Source organism: Nerophis ophidion, linkage group LG20 (genome assembly GCF_033978795.1).
Source record: "Nerophis ophidion isolate RoL-2023_Sa linkage group LG20, RoL_Noph_v1.0, whole genome shotgun sequence".
Classification (NCBI taxonomy): Eukaryota; Metazoa; Chordata; class Actinopteri; order Syngnathiformes; family Syngnathidae; genus Nerophis; species Nerophis ophidion.
In genome coordinates this window covers 15,195,431-15,219,776 of record NC_084630.1, presented here as the reverse complement: position 1 = coordinate 15,219,776, position 24,346 = coordinate 15,195,431, and the positions used below count along the sequence as shown (strand labels likewise).

Genomic DNA, 24,346 nt, shown 5'->3' with positions numbered 1-24,346 from the left:
AACAGCACTACCGAAACAAGATGTGATAGCTTAAGCAAGACACATAAGATTGTCTGGATCGGAAGCAGCATGTCCGTGATGTAGACATACTTTAATATATCCAAGATATTCCCGCGGATTTACGAAATGTAAAAGGACACTGGCAGCTTTTAAGGAGAGAAAGGCTCGCAAGAGCGCAAAGCAAGTGTGACATCATGCTTGCTGCAACTCACATGGAGCGACAGTCTCCAACAACACCATACAAATATGCTAGATTTGTTGCTTGTCATTTTTAATAAAGATAAAGTGGCTAAAAGGACTGGAGAAGTCTCTAGACTCTTGAAAAATTCTCAACAAAGTATATTGTTAAGCAGTAACAAATGAAAAATACAGCAAAAACGATATCATGTAAGAAAAATATATGTTAATACTAACTGTTAATAACACATATTTGTTTTGAATGTATTTATAATTTGTTTTGCCTTTTTAAAGGACGTATATGCATCATAAAATATTATATGATATCATATTGACCACACCCCCACCACAACAGGTATCCTGGTGATCTAGGAGAAAACCTGATATCATTATCACAAGATGTTGCTGTATCAGAATCAGAATTAGCTTTATCGACCAGGTATGTTTAACTCACAAGAAATTTGACTTGGTAGATTGTGATCTCTTTGTTCAATGCAAGAAACAAAGAAAAAATACAAGAGAATACAGTTAACGTGGTGGCCATCCACGGCGTCATCTTGGTTTGAAAGCAAGAAGGAAACATTAAAGAACACAAAGGATATAAAATACATTAAAAGAGTACAGAGCTGATGCCACTAGCTGCCACTTCACAAAAGTAAATTAAACACAACAGAAAGCAAAAAAAAAAGTGCAATACATTATACATGTTGTGCATATACGATGCATCGACAAACAACCAAACAAAGTAAACACCATTTCAACTCTCACATAATCTGCAGTGGCCTCTGCGCCGCTCCACACCATCGTCTGCTGGTATTCTTTACACAGGTAATGTTAAAATGCTGTAACTATCTTATATGAAATACACATACGAAATATGGTAACTGCATAACAGGATACAATAAAGTTAAGGAAACTATCTCATTTTAATCATGTGTGACATAAGTGGATCTTGAAGTGAAAGTAGAGGCTTGATGAAGGCAAGTACAATATTGAATGCATCATTTTGCAATGCAGTCGGCCGAAAATGATGGAAAGTGTCACTCTACATAGCAACTGACGCTGTGGTCAAAGGTTGAAATTGCCACAAAACACATTTGAAGACATTCAACATTCTACTGTCTTTTGGCTCCTAAATTTGGTAGCGCACCCTCATCATTTGCTACGTTTCATGTGTCAGGTAAACCGCGACAAACTGGGCCATAGGAATCCCCTTCCTACTGTAAACTTTGGGCAGTCCGCTTTTGTCACATTCATGCGGTCATTCAAGTGTTTGAACAAGTGAACCATGGTACAGTACAACTTTACACATTTTAATGAGTTGTGGTTACTGTGCAAAGGGGAGGATTACTAGTACTTCCCATGAGTCAATACATTATATGGTTGTAATCCCACCAAACAAAAAGTAAATATGGAAAATAAAAAGTAAAATAATGAATCTATCAAATACTCAATGAGCTGAGGTCTCCCGGGATATGCTAGCGACATAATGACTGCTCAATGTGTATCACTTTATATTAAATATTTGATAGATCTATAAACTTTAAAAGCAATTGATCACTGCATTTAATGCCTGAATATTTACACCATGAGATAATTCCAGCATTTTGATCAAAAGATGGTATTTGCGGGCTTCACGGTGGCAAAGGGGTTAGTGCGTCTGCCTCACAATACGAAGGTCCTGCAGTCCTGGGTTCAAATCCAGGCTCGGGATCTTTATGTGTGGAGTTTGCATGTTCTCCCCGTGAATGCGTGGGTTCCCTCCGGGTACTCCGGCTTCCTCCCACTTCCAAAGACATGCACCTGGGGATAGGTTGATTGGCAACACTAAATTGGCCCTAGTGTGTGAATGTGAGTGTGAATGTTGTCTGTCTATCTGTGTTGGCCCTGCGATGAGGTGGCGACTTGTCCAGGGTGTACACCGCCTTCCGCCCGATTGTAGCTGAGATAGGCGCCAGCGCCCCCCGCGACCCCGAAAGGGAATAAGCGGTAGAAAATGGATGGATGGATGGATGGTATTTGCATGGGAACCATCATCCAAAATTGTTGGAGCTCCACTCAATTATGAATGTATAGGCTTATGTATTGCAACATTTTTTTTTCCATATTGTTGTATATATAAAGAAAAAACACTCTAATGTTATGACTCATGCTTCCACATCCCTAACTGAACAGTTACGACTGATATGTGACCTCTCGCCCCAGCCCATTGTTGGAATGTAGTATTATTTGATCAATAAATGATTCATCATAAAGACAAGGGAGTGGATTATTATTTTTTAATATTAATAAACACTATGTGTTTGGTCTTTTACAGTCAAAGAGTTCCTTGCCAAAGCCAAAGAGGACTTCCTCAAGAAATGGGAGAGCCCTGAACAGGTGAGACATGACAAGTGGTCATCATAAAAGAAAAAAGGTGTGCTTTTTGTGCTTTTTTTTTTTTTACACTTATCAAATAGGCATGCAATTCCTGCAAATTAATGTGTTGCATATCCATATTGAAGAAGCAGTGAAACAAAACAACTGGCGCTATTATATCCTGTACAGACCCAAATTATTCATACTCTGCAGGCCAAATGTGATTTTTTTTTGAAAAATGAATAGGTACCGTTGAGCTGTAACTTGCGATGTATAGCACTTCTCTGACTTACAGCCTGGTGGTTCTGATTTTGAATCTCAGTTTAGAGCTCTGTGTCCCTGTTCAGTCTAAAAACATGCTTGCAAAGTCAATTGGGACTCAAATTTTTTAGGTTTGAATGTGAATGTTTTTTTTAATCTATACTGTATGCGCCCTGCAATTGATTGGTGACCATTTATTTGTGTCCGGTCCCTTGGGACAGGCTCCAGATTAAATAAATATGCTGGAAAATATGACTACATGTACTGTAGCTTCTGTCTTGAAATGATACAAGAAAATGTCAAAAGACTATAAGAAGTATTTTTATATTTTGTTTTGCCAAAATTATTGATTTCTCTGGCAACTTTGTACAAACAGTGTTTTTGCAACATTCAAAAGGATCATATAGATGCAGAATATTGTGTATGCCTGAGAAAAAAGTATGAATAATTTTCCAAAGACCACATTTCACCAAACATTTGTTAAAAATAATTACCTATTAGTTAATATCCCTCAACATACTGTTGTATATTTACTGCAAAACAAAGTGGTGTAAGTTACAATAGTGTATAATAATATAAAGCAGTGGTTCTTAATCTCTTTTAAACCAAGTAGCACCTCAAAAAAAACTGGGCCTTCCGTGTACCACCATGATGACCAACATTAAAATACAGTAGCGAAGTAGGCCTAAGTATTCATTAAAAGCAAGGCAGGGGTTTTATTTAACACACGTATTTAATATTTTGGCCACTCTAACACTACACACAGGCTGAATAGTAACACTGGGTTTGAATATAGGTAAATAAAACACTGTACTTTAATCAAGTGATTATTTGGTGCGCCACTAGATGTAGCCTGCGCACCAATAGTGGTACACGTACAACAGTTTGAGAATATCTGATTTCACTTTATATAATAAAAATCATTATCTTGCCTTAAATGTGTTTATTTTTAGATGTTTGTATTGAAAAGGATTAATTATTTAGTTGAACACCTGCGATGAGGTGGCGACTTGTCCAGAGTGTACACTGCCTTCCGCCCGATTGTAGCTGAGACAGGCACCAGCGCACCCTGCAACCCCAAAGGGAATAAGCGGTAGAAAATGGATGGATGGATGGATTTAGTTGCACACCTCCTTGAATGTTAGTGTAACAATGTTAGACATAAATCAATCGTTGAAAACATTGAAAAGTTGTAATAATGTGTATTAATATTTTTTTTGCAATGAAGTGGAATGTTCCACTGTCTCAGTCATTGGAAGGATTTACTCTATAAAGGCATATTTTGTATAAAACAGATTAAAAAATGAAACTTTTCCACCCAATGCACATAACTTGTTCGTCACAGAACAATCAACTGAGCTATCACTTTTTGTTTTGTCTTTTCAGAACACTGCTTGCCTGGAGCAGTTTGAGAGGTTGAAAACTCTGGGCACAGGCTCTTTTGGCCGTGTTATGCTGGTGAGGCACAGAGAAACGGGACAGCATTACGCCATGAAGATCCTCAACAAGCAGAAGGTCAGTCTGGGTCAGAATCAGAATCAAGAGTCAAGAAACAAGAATCCGATCAAGTTCAGAAGTCGAGGTGTCACGTGGTTTCCAGGTGTTTCTCACTCAATTCAACAAAGTCAACATTACATTGGAGCGTATTATGTTGGGTGCAGAAACATGTATTCAAACCTTTAAACTAGAAAAAATACCTCTTTGTATTAAGAATGTTTAAATGTAACTTAAAACAGTAAATCATTTTGTCCAGAGTCTAATATGTCCCTCTTATAAATCTTGTTTTTAAAGAGTGACCACACAGGAACTGTTTGCAGACAGACTCAAAATGTACACCAAAGCATGTCCCATACATTTAATCTAGACACGGGATCTTAACCTTTTTGACATTGGGGCCCAACTTTTGCCCATTCAAAAAGCGCCAACAATATTCCATTTACATTTTGTGGCTCGAATATTAACCAAGTATTATTGATATTAATATTATAAACGCTAACGCAAACAAACTATTTATAGTGGTTGGTGCCGTGATCACTTCTGGGTGGCCTAGTGGTTAGAGTGTCCGCCCCGAGATCGGTAGGTTGTGAGTTCAAACCCCGGCCGAGTCATACCAAAGACTATAAAAATGGGACCCATTGCCTCCCTGCTTGGCACTCAGTATCAAGGGTTGGAATTGGGGGTTAAATCACCATAAATGATTTCCGGACGCGGCACCACTGCTGCCCACTGCTCCTCTCACCTCCCAGGGGGTGTTCAAGGAGATGGGTAAATGCAGAGGACAAATTTCACCACACCTAGTGTGTGTGTGACAATCATTGGTTCTTTAACTTTAACTATGTTTACATCATCGGGTGGTCTGCTGCTTCCTCGCTTCCCTGCTCCCTGTAAGTTTATTGTAAATCATAAATTAGGCCTGTCACCTGAAAAGCAGATGGCAGAAGATATAATCCGACAAGTTGAGACACTTTGATAGCCATTTAAGATCTGGAACTGGCGAGAACGAGACGAAAAGCACTTGTTCGCAACATGTGGATGGAGTATGGTTGGCGTTTTTTAAGGAGAGAAAATTATCGGGATCGACAGAAAAGCTTCCTTTATTAAGAACAACTGAAGTAAAGGCCACAGAGACAGAAAACTTGGTTTAAATGACATAGCATTCAGGACGGGCAATAAAACGATAACGACATATATTGCAGAGTAACATTTCCTTGATGAAAATACAAGACAATTGGATAGACACGAACTGACCTTGTTATTTGGCGTGGTGAGTCTAAAACAAATTTTACAAGTTTACGGTGCCCTGTCTTGGTGGAAAGGAGACAACTTTGTCTTGCAACATGCATACTTTATTTTAACTTGTAGCAACACTACAGTTTCAGGCACAGCAAAAACTTCAAACAGCATGTCGAAGTTTACAAAGGCACCTGAAATAGCTGTCCAAGACCATGTCTGTAAGACCGGTGTAGGTGTTTTCTTCGAAAACTTGAAAGTGTTTACTTGGTCATATTTTTAGTTTGGTTCAAATTAGGGCAGTCAAATGCAATACATAAATTTATGTTATTAATCCCAAAAAAAACATTGCATTAATGATGTGTAAATTCCGATTAATTCTTACAATTTATTAGCTCCTTCACTTTAACCGCAGATTATTATTTAAAAGGTGTTAAGGTTGTTATACTGTCAGTGATTAGGTCAGTGCATACGTCAGTGCACAGATAAGTGAGGAGACAGACAGATGTGCTTGCTGCATAACTTCAAAATTAACCCAGACAAAGTTTTAAGCAGACAAGTACAACATTCCCAAAATGTTTATACATCCATCCATCCATCATCTTCCGCTTATCCGAGGTCGGGTCGCGGGGGCAGCAGCCTAAGCAGGGAAGCCCAGACTTCCCTCTCTCCAGCCACTTCGTCTAGCTCTTCCCGGGGGATCCCGAGGCGTTCCCAGGCCAGCCGGGAGACATAGTCTTCCCAACGTGTCCTGGGTCTTCCCCGTGGCCTCCTACCAGCTGGACGTGCCCTAAACACCTCCCTAGGGAGGCGTTCGGGTGGCATCCTGACCAGATGCCCGAACAACCTCATCTGGCTCCTCTCGATGTGGAGGAGCAGCGGCTTTACGTTGAGCTCATCCCGGATGGCAGAGCTTCTCACCCTATCTCTAAGGGAGAGCCCCGCCACCCGGCGGAGGAAACTCATTTCGGCCGCTTGTACCCGTGATCTTATCCTTTCGGTCATGACCCAAAGCTCATGACCATAGGTGAGGATGGGAACAACATTCTTAAAATAAAATTGCATTTGTGTCAAAATATTGGGGAGTTTTTTTAGTTTAATTTGAATTATGTAGGCAAGTAATTTACAGTGATTCATCTAGATCAATGGTTCCCAAACTTTTGCAGGCGGACGCCCCCTTGGCTCCCCAGTGAATTCCTAGCGCCCCCCAAACCCCCCCCCACAGACACATATGGAAACAAACACCTCTTTCTTGATATTTGGTATGCTGCAATTTGAAAAGAGAAAGGTTAAACACAAATGTGTATTTCACAAATAAAACCCAATTTAGTAAACCAATTTATTTTTTAGCAGTTTTAACTGTTTCAGCAACATAGAATGGTAAATAAACATTCCACCAGTAACCGTCATTGTCTCACACACGTTCTGGCGAGTCCCCAATTTCATGTTGACTTGAACTCAAGATGATGTTGACCGCCAGAATGCGGTTTTTATTATAAGATAAAATTCTGAACATTACAAGCTTGAAATTACAAACCTGAGCTTTTGCTTTTGTAGTCTATGCTGTCGGATCTGACTGGGCCAGAGCGGCGTGTGGTAACCGGACCCTGATGCGTCGTCCACTGACTCGTCCTGCTGCACGTGTTGTGTACAAATCGTCAAACAAACGTTCGAACTTCTGACTTCGACTTTGGACTGCCGCCCCCCTACCGCCCCCTTCTTCCTCACCGCCCCCCCAGATCTTTCCACCGCCCACTTTGGGAACCACTGATCTAGATTAATCCACATTCAAAAGTGTGAATTACCTGTTTAAAACAATTTATCATTTCACAGGCCTATGTAGTTTAATTATGTGCACCCTCTTTAATTATGTGAAACAGTTGTTTGTTGTATCCTGTTATTCAGTACATCGGTCATGTTCAATCCCTGACAGAAAATTGTTAAATAAAAAAAAACTTTCTAATATCCTCACATTTCACTTATTATAGATGTAACATTAAAAATGACAAAAAATGGGATTTCATTGGATGATGATACATGTTGATATAATAGGCGGCATGGTGCAACATGGGTGAGTGCGCCTCACAATAAGAAGGTTGGTATGTTTTCATCTACAAAACCACTCTTTTTATCACTCCATCTTATCTATCTTGTCATTTAACAAAAAAACAAGGAAGTCACAATCTTCGTTCAATGAATGTTCTTCAATTTGTCATCCCCAAAGTAAGAACTGAACTGGGCAAGAAAACATTTAGGTTTTCAGCACCGAAGGCATGGTATAACCTACCATCGAATATTCAACTTGAAACCCTTGTTACATTAAATTAGTTTAAAGTTTCTGTGAAAGGATTGCAGTCTACCTTGTCTGTATGCACATGTGTCATATGAGCAAGTTTTAATGTTGTAAATGTGATGTTTTATGTGTTGTTTACTGTTTTTAATGTAACCTTGCTGCTGCCCTCTTGGCCAGGTCTCCCTTGGAAAAGAGATCTTTGATCTCAATGGGATTTTACCTGGTTAGATAAAGGCTAAATAAATAAAAAAGAAGGTCCAGGGTTTGATCCACGGGGTCGGGGTCTTTCTGTGAGTAGTTTCCATGTTCTCCTCGTGACTTTGTGGGTTCTCTCCGGGTCCACCGGCTTCCTCCCACCTCCAAAGACATGCACCTGGGGACAAATTGATTGGCAACGCTAAATTTGCCCAAGTGTGTGAATGTGAGTGAATGTTATCTGTGTATCTGTGTTGGCCCTGGGATGAGGTGGCGACTTGTCCAGGGTCTACCCCGCCTTCCACATGAGTCCAGCTGGTATAAACTCCATCCACCCTCGCTATCTCGAGAGGGACAAGCGGTAGAAAATTAATTGATTAACACAGTTCACACACAGTTCTCTTAGCATTCCTTCTATTACAGTGGTTCTCAAACCTTTTCCACCAGGTACCTCCTCAGAAAACACTTGGCTCTCCAAGTACCACCATAATGGTCAACAATGAAATAAAGTAGCATTGTAGACCAAAGTATTCATTAAAGACGAGGCAGAGGGTTTTTTTAACAAGTATATTTAACGGGACAAGCGGTACAAAATTAATGGATGGATGTCGATATCATGCTAGGATTTCTTTCTTTCCATATCGCCCAGCTTTACGTAGCATCATCAACTTAACATCAGGGATCTCTGTTGTGTGTAACCTTAAGTATTTTTTTGCAATACAATTGAAAATGTACCATACTATGATGCTTTTAAAAAGTGCAAAAAAAAAAGTAATTTCCATCACTACAACTCCAATTACCCAATTAGACCAATAACCGTTTCATATTCTCTGTTTTAGGTGGTGAAGCTCAAGCAGATAGAGCACACTCTGAATGAGAAGAGAATTCTTCAGGCCGTCAACTTTCCTTTTCTGGTGCGGTTAGAGTACTCGTTCAAGGTACGGGAAATTGGATTGTCTTTTTTTTTTTTCGTTGTCACAAATTTGTGTGTTGATGTAGGATCACGAACAGTGGACCTGGTCAACATTTTACACTGTGCCGATTCCCAAGCTGGCCATCCACCACTTAAAGCTTTATCCACTTAAGCTGTTTGGATGCACCTTAAATGACCTGGGATTGAAAAGCCTTGATGCTTCAAATAAACCTATTAACAAAATGTTTGGGCACTCTCTGGTTTTCATGCCTTTTCTGACATTTTATATTTTGCAAAAATATCAAAGCTGGTCTGCAAAAGAATGTCTGGCAATACCATTTGTATGATTCCTTGACCCATGAATGAGGTACTGCTGAAGTCACTTTTTGTCAAGTGTGGCCTCTAGTGGCTCATTTTGTGCACTACAATACATGGCCTCTTATATATAAAGCAATAGCATTATTTATAATATTTTGTTAATGGAAAGGCAAAGCATGAATATAGAAAAAATTAAATGTAAAAACTCTGATGATGTAGTGCTGTAGTGGTTTAGGATTCAGTGGCGCATTGGGCGAGACCCCCTTTTTTCGTTGAGCGTATCCACAAATATATATAAATCTTTTTCCTGACTCAGCCTGCCTCGATTGCCATTTTCTCATCCGGCCCTGCATATCTAAAACCACCACTGCACTCAGCTACCATTTGTGAAGCCAGCCTGGCCATTTCTGCTCAGTGTAGGTGTGAATGTGAGTGTGAATAGTTGTATGTCTATGCAGTATGTAGTCCTGTGATTTGACTTTTGCCACAAAATGCATGTCGGTGCAGAGCATCTCTCACACTCCCTTCTGGACAGGACAACACAAACCTCTACATGGTGATGGAGTATGTGCCAGGTGGAGAGATGTTTTCCCATTTACGGAGAATTGGCAGATTTAGGTTAGTATCTAATCAAGATTTACTCTGCACAGGTATTCTGTTTGAGCTCTTTCAGATGACACTGAGTTGTGTTGGGGTCAGTTCTTCACAGGTTTGGGCTGAACACTGTGCTGTGTGTCTAAACTGTTTTGTATATGTGCTTACGTTCGCAGTGAGCCTCATGCTCGGTTCTACGCTGCTCAAATTGTTCTCACGTTTGAGTACCTGCATGCTCTGGACCTGATTTACAGAGACCTGAAACCTGAAAACCTTCTCATAGACCAACAGGGCTACATACAGGTAAATGCAAGGATACACAACAGGAACGTACCGAAAATAAAATACATTTGTTTAAATTGTTGCATGTACGATTCTCCCTTCATTGAAGGCAGGCATGTGATTTTTCCGTCTATAGTCGGAAATCCGTCATTTTTATCTCTGTAAAAATATAGAAAAATATTTTCAGTTTTTTCTTGTTTTCACCAACCTACAATGTGTGTTAAAGGCTTACTGAAACCCACTACTACCGACCACGCAGTCTGATACTTTATATATCAATGATGAAATATTAACTTTGCAACACATGCCAATACGGCCTTTTTAGATTACTAAATTGCAATTCAAAATTTCCCGCGAAGTGTCGTGTTGAAAACGTCGTGGTATGATGACGCGTGCGTTTGACGTCTCGGTTTGTAGCGGACATTATTTTCCAGCCTGATCCAAGCTGTAAGTAGTCTGCTTTAATCGCATAATTACTCAGTATTCTGGATATCTGTGTTGCTGAATCTTTTGCAATTTGTTCAATTAATAATGTAGAAGTCAAAGTAGAAAGATGGAAGTGGGAAGCTTTTAGCCTTTAGCCACACAAACACAGCCGGTGTTTCCTTGCTTAAAATTCCCGAAGGTGAACAGAGCGGTCAAGCGAACATGGATCCCGACCACATGACAACCGGCAGGTTTCGGTGAGAAAATTTCGGTAATAAGTTGGCTCTTACCGTAGTTATGAGCGGAGCCTCCGTCCTCCTGCAGCTGCTGCGGCGACTATTACCTCCTCCCACGGAGACACTGGCGGTCACTACATCCGTGGCCACACCCCTCCGACATTCAGGTACTATATAATCTCACTAAAACACTAGCAACTCAATAGGCAGATAAGGGATTTTCCAGAATTATCCTAGTAAATGTGTCTAATAACATCTGAATCGCTCCCACTACAATCGCCTTTTTTTGTTGTTTTATTAAACTTTTTTTTTTTCTAGTCCTTCACTCTCAATATCCTCATCCACAAATCTTTCATCCTCGCTCAAATTAATGGGGAAATTGTCGCTTTTTCGATCCGAATCGCTCTAGCTGCTGGTGGCTATGATTGTAAACAATGTGAGGATGTGAGGAGCCCTACAACCCGTGACGTCACGCACACATCGTCTGCTACTTCCGGTAAAGGCAAGGCTTTTTTATTAGTGACCAAAAGTTGCGAACTGTATCGTGGATGTTCTCTACTTAAACCTTTTAGCAACAATAGGGCAATATCGTGAAATGATCAAGTATGACACATAAAATGGACCTGCTATCCCTGTTTAAAGAAGAAAATCTCATTTCAGTAGTCCTTTAAAGGTGCCATATGTAGTAATGTGGCCAGGAATGGTACTGCATTCACAGTCAAAATTCTATAGTCCCCTCCCACTCTCCATGACTGAGGTTGCCAGATATGCAGCCGAATCCGAGTCCTACTCCAAGGAACTTCAAATGGCAATCAACGAGTGCTACGCTGTAGGTTTCTCTTGTTTATGCGTCTTGCCAGATGGTTTACTATGTAATTATGTCACATTTTACTGAAGTCGATTAGTCAAATATATTTGTAAAGTTACACAGCAGGATTCGGGATTCGGGACAGATTGTTGGCATTACCCTGCTAAATCGTCTAGTATGACCGCATGGAACACCATTGAAATAATTATATATAATAATATATTATATATCGCACAGGCCTACTTTGATGGCAAGTCAAGGCCAACAGTAAAATTACTGCCAGATTTCGTTCAGTATATCTCCATGTTGCATCCAACCTGACATTGTCTTCAATTTACGCACATCACCATCTTTCAGTGCAGAGTGCAGTTCTATGAGCCAACCCACGTTACGCAAAAACCACGTTACACATAAATCATATAGCCTACTACCATGTTAATACACAAAGTAGAAAATCATTACATGTAATGCATTATATAGTGCCAAGCAAATACCACCCCATATGTGTTTGATGCACATACAGTACCAGAAACCGCAATTAGCCAGGCTAATGTTGGAACGCATTTCCTCAGCATATCTGCATATTGAGAACAAAAAAGGCACGGACTCTACCAATATCCACACAGGTTTTATTTGTCGAAAATGTACTTTTCCCTTTCAGTTGGATAACACATCGATATACAGGCTAACGGGCATATATTTCCCCCGCTAGCCTCCATGTCGAGATGTAATTGACCCATCTGGCATGCTAAGCATTCGTTGCACGAACATACTAGATTTGTTAGACAAGATCATAGACCATACTTGCCAACCTTGGGGGGGGCGTGGTTGGGATGGGGGGCGTGGTTAAGAGGGGAGGAATATATTTACATCTACAATTCACCAACTCTTCATATATATATATATATATATATATATATATATATATATATATATATATATATATATATATATATATATGAAATACTTGACTTTCAGTGAATTTTAGCTATAAATATTTATTTTATTATATATAGATAAAATAAATAGTTGAATTTCAGACGGCACCTATCAAACAACACAGTTGTTCTACTAATTGTACTGTGCTTGCTGGTTACTAAAAATAAAACACTTACCTTTCACTATTTGAGTAACCTTTGTTCTGCCATTTATTTCTTCATTTTGCTCGTCGACGGTGTAATATATTGGGTTGGAGTAAATAACCAGGCGAGGTGAAGAAGTTACGTCTCTTTACTGTGGGCTTCAGAACAGACTCCCTCACTTGCCGTCAGGTGCCCAACACCACGTAAATCGTTGCCCATTCAAAAAGCAACCCCATAACGCTATAGCCAACATTCACCAGGAGATGGCAACAGACAACATAGAATCACTCTATTACAGACGGCGTCGCCATGGCTGTAACTTCCTTGTTCTTCTGCTTCGTTTCCTTGTGTGTGCAGTTTTTTATTTAAAACCGTAGATGTTGTATTTGTGATTGGGCAGGCCAGCTGTTTATATAGTGGGAAAGTGGACATGAAAACAGGCTGTCCACACTCAGATCCGCAAGGAGCTGGAAGGGGCGTGGCCTCCAGTTCCAGCTGAGATTCGGGAGATTTTCTGAAGTAAATTTCTTCCGGGAGGTTTTCGGGAGAGGCGCTGAATTTCGGGAGTCTCCCGGAAAATCCGAGAGGGTTGGCAAGTATGTCATAGACTGTATTGGACAATATAGTTTACATACGGAATGACCATTTCCATGTATTACAAGTAATAAGAAAACGTAAATGCTTGACTTACCTATCAACGAGGAAATTATCAACATTGGCGTTAGATGAAAAAAATCTTCTCCGTCTTCAATCGTCTCCAACTTTCAAAGGAATCCCCAATACAAATCCTTGTTTTGTTCCTGGCTTTGTCATGAATAAGTTGAGAATCGCAACGACACCTTTTAGATTTACTAGGGTCTGACATGTTCAGTAACTTTACCAGTGGTAGTAGCTCGACGAAGAGGGCAGTGTGTAACTGGCAACCTGAATGTGACACACTCACAGACTTTTTAATTGGAAGTAGAGGGCATGGCATAGAAATGAAAAAAATAATATTTCGGGGCTATAAATCCTATTTTGAAATGAGCATATACCGGCTGAACTGCCGTTATCAGTTATAGAGGTATTCGAAAAGAACATGATTTATTAATACCTTTTGACACATCAGGGTCATTTAATGATGACTTGACATGAAATTGTTACATACGGCACCTTTAAAATTTTGATCTGTCTCTTTGCCATACCTGCCAACAACTACGGTTTTACCGTAATGAGTACGGTTTTTGATAATCCAGTCGTAAAAACTACGGTTTTCTATTAAAAACGATTAACTTAAAATCAAGGCTACATAGCGAAGCTACTCCAAGGGCAGGGGACAAAATATATACACCGCTCTGGACCGACGGCCCCCAGGCCCCCGGCTTATTTTCAGTCTTTTTCATTAAGTTCAAATCACATGCCTGGGTGAAGGATAATACCATACTTTCCACCGGTATTCAAGCAGCACCCACCACATTTTAGAATAAATAAATATTTTCACATATACTGTATTAGCCGCGCCGGACCATTAGCCGCAGATACATATTGGTACGAAAGATTTTGTAAATGTTTATTTACATACCTTTTACTGGTCATGCAGAAGCGAGCTCTCCAATCAGTTATACAGACTCAATAATTTAGCAGTGACGTTTTGGTGAATTGACAGTATAAAACAATACAAAACGAATGCCATTGAAAGTTAATAATACTAACACAGACACTTATCAACATATTAGCATATTCTCTAATGCTAATGAGACTAGCTTATTCACATTATGATAGCAAGTACAAACATGCATCAAAACACTCCTACAGACTTCACACATGGGACGTTTAGTAAGTATGAATTGTTTTAGTTACATTGTAAAACTTACAAATGTTGCTTGTAATGATAAATAAAGTATTTTGTTTTGAGCAGAAGCGCTATAAAAAAATACTTGAGGAAATGGCATATACTTCCAGTTCAAGGAGCGAAACAGGAAGTCCATTTCCAACTCGCAGCACCTGCAGTGAGCGAACTCATCCAAAAGATTGCGCGATAGCACATACCATAACACACTTTTTCAGTGTTTCTTTCCGTGTTTTATGAAAACTATTTATTCAATACAAATCATTATGGCCGTTATCGAAATAAAAAATCCATAAATTTGCTGCACCGTTTTATATGCAGTGGGTTTAAAGCATAGGAAATAATTAGCGGCATATATTTTGGAAACTTTGGTATATGATTCTGATATATTATTAAATCATTTAAATGAACATGCCGTCACATTGCATCCAGTATCAACAGTGGTATGTAGCCAATTCTAATACGCAGTCGTGAATAGTTTTTTCAAATGACTTTATATGTAATTTCTCGAGCGTGTATTAATAGTACAGACACCCACAAGACCTGAATTATAAATCACAACAAAATATTAAGCTCTAAAATGCCTGTGGAATTTTCAGTGTATCCAGCAAAATAATGCAAGCTTTGTGTGTTTACTGGAGAAGCTTATCGTCTGCCTTGCACAGAAATCGTGTTTTGTTCTAAAATCAGAGATAACTGACACACCCACACAACAGTGATGATGAGTACTCTGGTTGTAACGGTTCACAAAATCCACGCTTCGGATCTTATCACGGTTTTGTGACACGCTTTTGGGTTCGGTTAGGTTCACATTGTTCTTTTTACCACCGCAGAATACCATAAACCCCATTAATGCACTATTTCAATTTATCAGATGTGGTTCTTACAAATTATCTTATAGAATACAACTTACAAATGGCTCCTAAAGCGATGACCCTTGAATTAGTGTAAACAAAAAAAACTAGCTGTACTATCTTTATAACTATATTATGTACAGAACATGAAATTAAGTACACTCTTTGATTGAAGGTGTCATAGTATGATTTTTCTATATTTGTTCTATATTTATTCCTTGTGGTCTACGTAACATGTAATGGTGTTTCTGTGGACAAAACTTTGCATAGATGTTTTTTTCCAGACCATCTTCAAACCGCTTTCTGACCGTCTCTTAAGGATTCGCCGTTTTGTCTGCCATTTTTTAGAGCGTCCATATTGATTCTACGGACAATTATAGGTTAGAGTTATACGTTGCTTTGTATTAGAAATGACAGCCGCGTAGGATGCATGTGCATGTACAAGCCAGTCTGCCCCACAACAAGAGGATAGAGAAAAAGAAGGAATTTAATGACTACAATGGCGGACTTGCGCAAAGCTCTTCAGGTATAACTTTACCATTTTTGGAGCTATCCGCTGATGTCACCAATGAGAAAAAAAATGTCACAATTGGGGCAAGTTACAAACGTTTCGTTTGGAGGAAGTATGAAGGAAGGCAAGATCGTTTTATAAATATCTCTGCAATCCCTTCATGGTTTGTTTTAAAATTTCCGGGACTTATGTAGAGCTCAAATTCACATAAGCAGGTAACAATAGGAAAGAAAAGTTGGTTTTGCATGACAGGGCACCTTTAATACAAGTACCGATAATGCCACTTGACAAGACTCCATGCTAACTTGATTGTGGCCATGTGTGAAACTATCTCGGAATGTCTCATTCATTCTCTTTCCCCTACTTAAGTTATTGCTCTTTTCCCCTCAAAGGTGACAGATTTTGGCTTTGCCAAGCGTGTAAAGGGCAGGACCTGGACACTGTGTGGCACTCCAGAATATTTGGCCCCCGAAATCATTCTCAGCAAGGTAAACCACTATATACAGTATATTTGTATTACTCTTACATGCTTATCAGATGTATACCTTTAGATTATGTGAAATCATAACTCCTTAAGTCATATATATATATATATATATATATATATATATGTTTATATATATGTGTATATGTATATATATATGTATATGTATATATATATATATATATATACGTATATATGTATATATATATATGTATATATGTGTATATATATGTATATATATACTGTATATGTGTGTGTATATATATATATATATATATATATACACATATATCAAGGGATTCTTTTTTTTGATTAGATTAAACCTGTGATTAATCCTGGGTTATCATATGCTTGCATAAATAACATTTGCTGAAGAAAATACCTCAATATTTGGGTACAAATGCAATTTTGTAGTCAGAATATCATGCAGGAACATTTTTTTAAATGTTTTACTGAACTGCAAATCATTGATTTTCTCAAAACTTGGTGAAAATAAGAACAGTAAAAATTAAGTACTCATTTTAAAAGTCTGTGCAGTTTGCAATAATCTTTCAAACAAGGTACATTTATTAATCGATAAAGTAGTAAACACACTCATAAACAACTTAATATAGTGTACCATTTACTCTTCAATAGTTTAAACAGTTGTTCGGAACAAACAAGTTTGTTTACCTTTTTCAGATGACAATGCTGATCTCTTTTTTTTGGTAAACTGCAACCGCAGCTCTCTGTGATTACTTATAGATGTCCAACGTTCTCCAGGAAGCAAGATAAATTCACATTCAGTCCGTAGTTGCGAGTTGAGGCTCTTGTTTGTGTTGTACAGTTGGTTTACCCTTGATTTTATTTTGCCTCTCCAAGGTATTGTACTACAGATCAGCGTTAGTGATATGAATAACATCTTCTTGCAGGACTTATGTTAGGTGTCATACATGCAGTGGCTGTCTGTTTAGCAAAGGCATTTGTTTAACTTAACTGTGCTACTTTAGTTGATAACATTAGACTGTATATATATATATATATATATATATATATATATATGTATATATATATATATGTATATATATGTGTGTGTATGTCTTAATTGGATTATCCAGAGAATTGTGCTCGATACCGTGGTGGAGCGCAATATGTATGTGTGGGAAAAATCACAAAACAGTTCTGTAGAGATGGAGTAGTCTTGTGATTTTTCCCACACATACATATATATATATATATATATATATATATATATATATATATATACTGCATGTATAACTGTATATACAACTATATATGTAACTTTATGCATATATATCTATACATACATAGTTATACTGTATATATAGATGAAAACACTCCTACAGACATTACACATGGGACGGTTTAGTAAGTATCAATCATTGTAATTATAATTTAAAACTTACAAACGTTGCTTGGAGGGATGAATGAAGAATCCTTTCAAGCATAAACACTATGGACATGTTTACTTCCGGTTCAAGGCAATAAAACAGGAGGTGCATTTTCAACCCACAGGACCTGGAGTGAGCAAACTCGTCCAAAAGATGTCGTCATACATTACCACAACTTTTCAGCATCTCTGCTTGTGTTTAATTAAAAATATTGAACACAGAACTTTATGTTCAACTTGGTAGTGCAGAAAAATCCATATTAGGTGTGCCGTCTTATAGGCCGCATAATTTAAAGCATAAGAAAACAGTAGAGGCTTATAGTCCGGAATTGATAATAGTTTAGGTGTAAGGAACGAAACTTCAATGTTCGTAGACCCAGGACCACATGTACTTAAAAAAGGCTTTGCGCCCTTTTCATTTGATCTCCTCGAACTCATGGTGGCCAAGGGGCTTCTAACCAACTATTTTGGGACTGCTTTTACCTGTGTGTAAGACTTATCATTATTACAAGATTGTCCTTTTCTGACTGTTAGGGATATAACAAGGCAGTGGACTGGTGGGCGCTAGGCGTATTGGTCTATGAGATGGCAGCAGGGTACCCCCCTTTCTTTGCAGACCAGCCTATTCAGATCTATGAGAAGATTGTATCAGGGAAGGTAAGGTTCACCCTTTGACACATCCTTTATTTTTCCTATAGACACATTTGTTAGCATGGTTTTGCAAATGTTTCAAGTGTCTCTGACAAGATAAATCTCTTTATTATTTATTTTGATGGTCTAGTGGTAGATTCCCCTGACTTCTGTTGCAGGGAGTGTGGGTTCAGTCCCCACTCAGTGACAGTGCGAATAAGAGAGTGAACGGTTGCTTGTCGCTATGTGTGTCTTGTGATTGACTGGTGATCAGTCTAGGACTCCATGGTGTAGCCCAGTGGTTCTCAACCTTTCTCAGTGATGTACCCCCTGTGAACATGTTTTTAATTCAAGTACCCCTTAATCAGAGCACAGCATCTTTGGTTAAAAAATATAGATAAAGAAGTAAAATACAGCACTATGTCATCAGTTTCTGATTTATTAAATTGTATAACAGTGCAAAATATTGCTCATTTGTAGTAGTCTTTCTTGAACTATTTGGAAAAAAATATATAAAGATAACTAAAAACTTGTTGAAAAATAAACACGTGATTCAATTATAAATAAAGATTTCTACACATAGAAGTAATCATCAACATAAAGTGCTCTCTTTGGGGATTGTGATAGAGATCCATCTGGATTCATGACCTTAATTCTAAACATTTCTTCTTAAAAAAAAGAAATCTTTAACATCAATATTTTTGGAACATGTCCACAAAAAAATCTAGCTGTCAACACCGAATATTGCATTGTTGCATTTCTTTTCACAATTTATGAAATTACATTCATATTTTGTTAAAGTATTATTCAATAATATATTTATAAAGGATTTTTGAATTGTTGCTATTTTTAGAATATTTAAAAAAAAAATCTCTCATACCCCTTGGCATACCTTCAAGTACCCCCAGGGGTACGCGTACCCCCATTTGAGAACCACTGGCGTAGCCCACCTTGAGCCCAATGTCAGCTATCTCTAGCTCCCCACAAGCCTGAACAGGATAAGCGGTAGAAAATAGATGACTGTTAATATGAGAAAAATAGTTCTGTCACAGCTTCAGGGGGTCCTATTATGCAAAACCAACGTTTCTTACCTTTTGGTACCTGTTTTTGTCTATTTGGAATCCACGTATATCAAGAAAATGTGAAATCAAACCATGGAGCCATGGCGGCGATATTTATAAAACAATCTTGCCTTCTTTCAAACTTGCTCCAAACGACCCGTTTGAAATGTAAGACTTTAGTGACGTATTTTGCCGTAGTTATATCAGCGGATATCTCTATATTTGGTCGAGGTTTACTCGAAGAGCCAGTCCACCATTTTTATTCAGTTGTAGTCCAAAATTGTAGTCAAAGGTTTCACTATTTTCACTATCCTCTTGTTTTGGGGCAGACTGGCTCGTACTTGCACATGCATGCTAAAATCCTCCGCTGTTGCCATGTATAATAAAAAGGAGCGTGAAGTTCTAATAGGGCTGCTTGGTAAAACAATATCGATGTATATTGCGATGGACACGTAATCCATAAAAAATACATTCAATAAATAGTTAGATTTTTTTTGTTTTGTTTTCTTATCTGTCGGAAGAAACCGTAAGTTGTGAAGCAAGGTTGGTTGCAATGAACAAAGGTGCTCGCTCTTTGGTATTAAAGCAAAGCAGGAAGTGATCACTGATCAGTGTGAGTGACGTGCTAACAGCCAATCAGGTAACAGTATCAACTATCAGATTTGGTTGTCTCGCGGTTGATTTTTTGCAGCAAGTGAGAAGAGAAATTAAAAATGAGTCCTGCAGAGGGCAAAAATAATCGTGGATAAAACAGTAAAAACTCACCTCAACAGTATGGCAATCTTTTGGATTTATTTTAAAACGGACCATAGCCAGACCAATTTGGTCTGTAAATGATACCAACATCGGTAATACCACACCACCTTAGCTGGGCTCACCCTTTAGGGCACAGCTGTAACTTCCTGGGACGAAACCAACAGAACATAGGTCGTAGATTTAAATGCTCACACTTTCCACTATTTTGTTACACTTTATTAAGCATTTCTTATGTATTCCTTATTTTTGCGCGTTCATTTAAGAAGTTTTGTTCAGTCCAATTTGTTATTCTTATAGCCACACCTTTGTGTTTATTTCCATACTTGACAGTTTTAGCTACAACTGTTGTCTTTCTCAGAGGTTGTCACGGGATGTTGCTGTGACGTGTCTGGTCAGCTAAATTGAACAGTTTTTGGCGCTGTACTCCTGCTTATAGTAGTTCAGGCGGCGCGCTTCGCTGTTTAAATCAGCTGACCAGACACATCACAGCAACATCACGTGACAATCTCTGAGAAAGACAACAGGTACGGAAATGAACACACAGATGTGGCTATAAGAATAACAAATTGTTACTTTTTTGAAGACCTAATACACCTATTTTGGTTTTGCAAAGTGTACAAAGTCATTTTATAATTTTGTTTACATTGATTGTTTGAGATTATGGTTATGTTGACATATTCATTTTATTTTCTACCTTAAATAGCTGTGGGGATTATAATCAGAGGAAGGTAACATTTTAAATAAAATTGTTTATATTTAATTCATTTTTTTCTTGGTTCTTATTATCCATAGGTCATTAAAAATATCAATAATTATCGATATCGACCAATATAAAACATTTTCTGTATATCATAATAGAATTTTTAGTCGTATCGCCCTAACTTATATCCGTCAGTAGGCTTCATATGGACACGATAAAAATGTACAACATGGCTGACAGAGTGGGAGGGTGGTCGGAGGGAGCTTGGCCAAAGGAGGACTTCGGCACTCAAATAAAAATGCCCACAAAACGCCGGTCAGAAAGTGGCTTGAAGATGGTCTGTAAAACATAATTTATGCAAAATGTTGACCAAACAACCACCATTACGTATTCTGTAGACCACAAGGAAGTGTTTTATAATACAACTCCTAAGTGTTCTTGGTCATCCTAAACGAAAAAAGCACAGGATTTAAAAAAATAAAATAAAATACCATATATTTTGGACAATATGGCGCACCGGATTATAAAGTTAAAGTTAAAGTACCAATGATTGTCACACACACACTAGGTGTGGGGAAATCTGTCCTCTGCATTTGACCCATCCCCTTGATCACCCCCTGGGAGGTGAGGGGAGCAGTGGGCAGCAGCGGTGCCGCGCCTGGGAATCATTTTTGGTGATTTAACCCCCAATTCCAACCCTTATAAGGTGCACTGCCATACAAAAGGCGCACAGGATTATAAGGCGCATTAAAGGGGTCATATTATGATTTTTTTTCTACACTTCCTTGTGGTCTACACAACATGTAATGGTGGTTCTTTCGTCAAAATGTTGCATAGATTTGGTTTTACAGACCATCATCAGTCCACTTTCTGACCGTCTCTTTAGGATGTGTCGTTTTGTGGGCGGTCCCCACTTTGACTGCGTCTTCTTCCCATCATCCTTATTGTACCGTTTCTATAGTGACTACTAACAGATATAAATTAGAACTGTAAGTTAAAGTTAAAGTACCAATGATTGTCACACACACACAAGTTTTGGCAAAATAATTATCTGCATTTGACCCATTCCCATATTCACCCCCTGGAAGGTGAGGGAAGCAGTGAACAGCAGCGGCGGCCGCTCCCGGGAACAATTTTTGGTGATTTTACCCCCAATTCCAACCCTTACCATTACCTCCAAGCAGGGAGGTAATGGGTCCCATTTTTATAGTCTTTGGTATGACTCGGCCGTGGTTTGAACTCACAACCTAACGATTTCAGGGCGTACACTCTTAACCACAAGGCCACTGTAAACTACTTTATAGTAGAAATGGCAACAGCGGAGGATGAAAGCCCTACAACAAGTGGACAGAGAAAAGGAAGGACCTTACTGACTACGGCGCGGACTACAATGGCGTGCAAGTTCTTTGGGACGTAGGCAAATCTCAAATACACATTAGCAGGTACCGATATGTAAGAAAAGGATTTTGCGTAATATTGCAAAACAAAATGCCAGATAATATGTCTCTGAATAGGTGCCATTTTGGGGTCCTTATACACACCATAATAATTCCCTTATCTTGAAATATAGTAAGTCTGATGCTCCGCGTTTCATCATGTTTGAGCAATGAGTGTAATGTTCTATATTTTAAAAGAAACAAAGGTTTGGTGTTGCTTGCTAGAGTCATTTACTGAACAGGCGTCAACTTGCAGTCCACACGTATCTCTTATGTGTATCTGCCATCTACTGGTCACACTTATCGTTACTTCATATACCACCAAGGGAATAGTATGCACTGTATGCTTTAAATGTGTTTTTTTGTGTTTTAGATGTAGAAAAAAATCATGATATGACCCCTTTGACTAATACATTTGTCATCATTTCGATCAAGAGCAATGCTTCCCAACTCAATTGCCCCAAAAACAGCACCTTTACTGTTTGCCTTAGGTGCGTTTCCCGTCTCACTTCAGCTCAGACTTGAAGGACCTTCTGAGGAACCTGTTACAGGTAAAAGTGCTGCAGCTGTTTTATTTACGTACATGAATTATAATGGAGGAAATATGTCAACATCTCCTTAAGGTTGACCTAACAAAACGCTATGGGAACCTCAAGAACGGGGTCAACGACATCAAAGGACACAAGTGGTTTTCAACCACCGACTGGATCGCCATTTACCAGAAGAAGGTGCGTGAGTTTGTCCATGTCGCACATCTCGTGTGCGCCAAATACTGAACTTGTCGTCGTGTTTGTCTGATTAATTGATTGATTGATTGATTGATACTTTTATTAGTAGAATTCCATACAATTGACCACTAAATGGTAACACCCGCATAAGTTTTTCAACTTGTTTAAGTCGGGGTCCACGTTAATCAATTCATGGTGGTCTGCAGGTGGAAGCTCCGTTCGTCCCCAAGTTTAAGGGACCGGGCGACACCAGCAACTTTGATGACTACGAGGAGGAGGAGATCCGCATTTCCTTCAATGAGAAATGTGCCAAGGAGTTTGGGGAATTCTAGAGCGAGTGAGTGAACGAGGGAGGGAGTCAGAGCACGGCTGGTCAAAGTGGGATATGAAAGGAGGAGTGTTACCGTCTCCCGTCACAATCACAAGCACCAGCTTCAAAAAGAGGGGATGACAAGCAAAGGGGGACTGATAACCAGCAGTGTTGCCTTTTTCTGTTCTACTTTCTTTTGCTTTCTGTTCGGATCCATTTATAATGCAGGTGTGCTTCAAAATTCACAAGTGTGGGGAACTCCTCTTGTTGAGACGTTTCCTCCCTGCTGGTATTGTTTCTTCATTCACCTTCACCAAAACTGTTTGTCCGAATTCAACCTTCCGTTCTTCACAGGTGAAGCCCACTGAGACTGAATTGTTCAATTCACATTGATATTTGGCTGGCCTGCTCTTTCTCCCCGCCAAGACAACAAGGTTTTCAAGTAAACACTCAACTCACTCACAGACAAACGTTCAGTTTGAATGGCTTTATGATTTTGAAACTGGTCTTTTTCCCCACCGTCCCCCTCTCGTACTCTGTATGCTTTTCTATTGACCGGCAACAGGAAAACAACGCGTATGATGCCGTCCGACAGGAAAGTCATTCAAGTGTCAGTATTTATTCTCATTGTTAGTATAGCAAGACTTTGCCCATCTCCTTTTAATGTTTTAAACGTGTCTCTGCTGATATCGTGTCACGCTAACACAAACAAGCGTGGGCAAGGCAATGGAACATTTCTGTCTTAATAGTGGAAGGTAACACCGTCACATAATGGTATCTCAGGTTCGAACATATCACTCAGTGGGAACATTCGACTAATGACATGGTAATTTCCAGTTCTGGTTAGAGTTAAAAAGGAACAAAAGGGAATTTTTAGATATTTGATTAGCGTCTTCCACAGTTTTGCCCTTCCATTCGGTTTTGTGACTGGACAGAAGCCTCAGAGCTCACCTACTGGAAATGTCGGTTCTGCATGTTTAGCCCT

The 24,346-nt window shown here is 38.9% G+C and overlaps 1 protein-coding gene across 1 annotated transcript in view; it reads left to right on the top strand.

The window, feature by feature from the left end:
• Positions 1-24,346, top strand: part of prkacab (protein kinase, cAMP-dependent, catalytic, alpha, genome duplicate b) — a 40,013-nt gene that overhangs the window by 15,505 nt on the left and 162 nt on the right. Inside the window, exons 2-11 of the mRNA XM_061880566.1 lie at positions 2,495-2,556; positions 4,183-4,311; positions 8,854-8,952; positions 9,781-9,863; positions 10,016-10,142; positions 16,259-16,354; positions 18,275-18,397; positions 22,815-22,874; positions 22,947-23,051; positions 23,258-24,346. The exon at positions 23,258-24,346 is cut by the window's right edge and continues 162 nt beyond it. Of these exons, the coding sequence (XP_061736550.1) occupies positions 2,495-2,556; positions 4,183-4,311; positions 8,854-8,952; positions 9,781-9,863; positions 10,016-10,142; positions 16,259-16,354; positions 18,275-18,397; positions 22,815-22,874; positions 22,947-23,051; positions 23,258-23,383 (1,010 nt within the window). The 3' untranslated portion in view covers positions 23,384-24,346. The remainder of the gene's footprint in view (positions 1-2,494; positions 2,557-4,182; positions 4,312-8,853; positions 8,953-9,780; positions 9,864-10,015; positions 10,143-16,258; positions 16,355-18,274; positions 18,398-22,814; positions 22,875-22,946; positions 23,052-23,257) is intronic.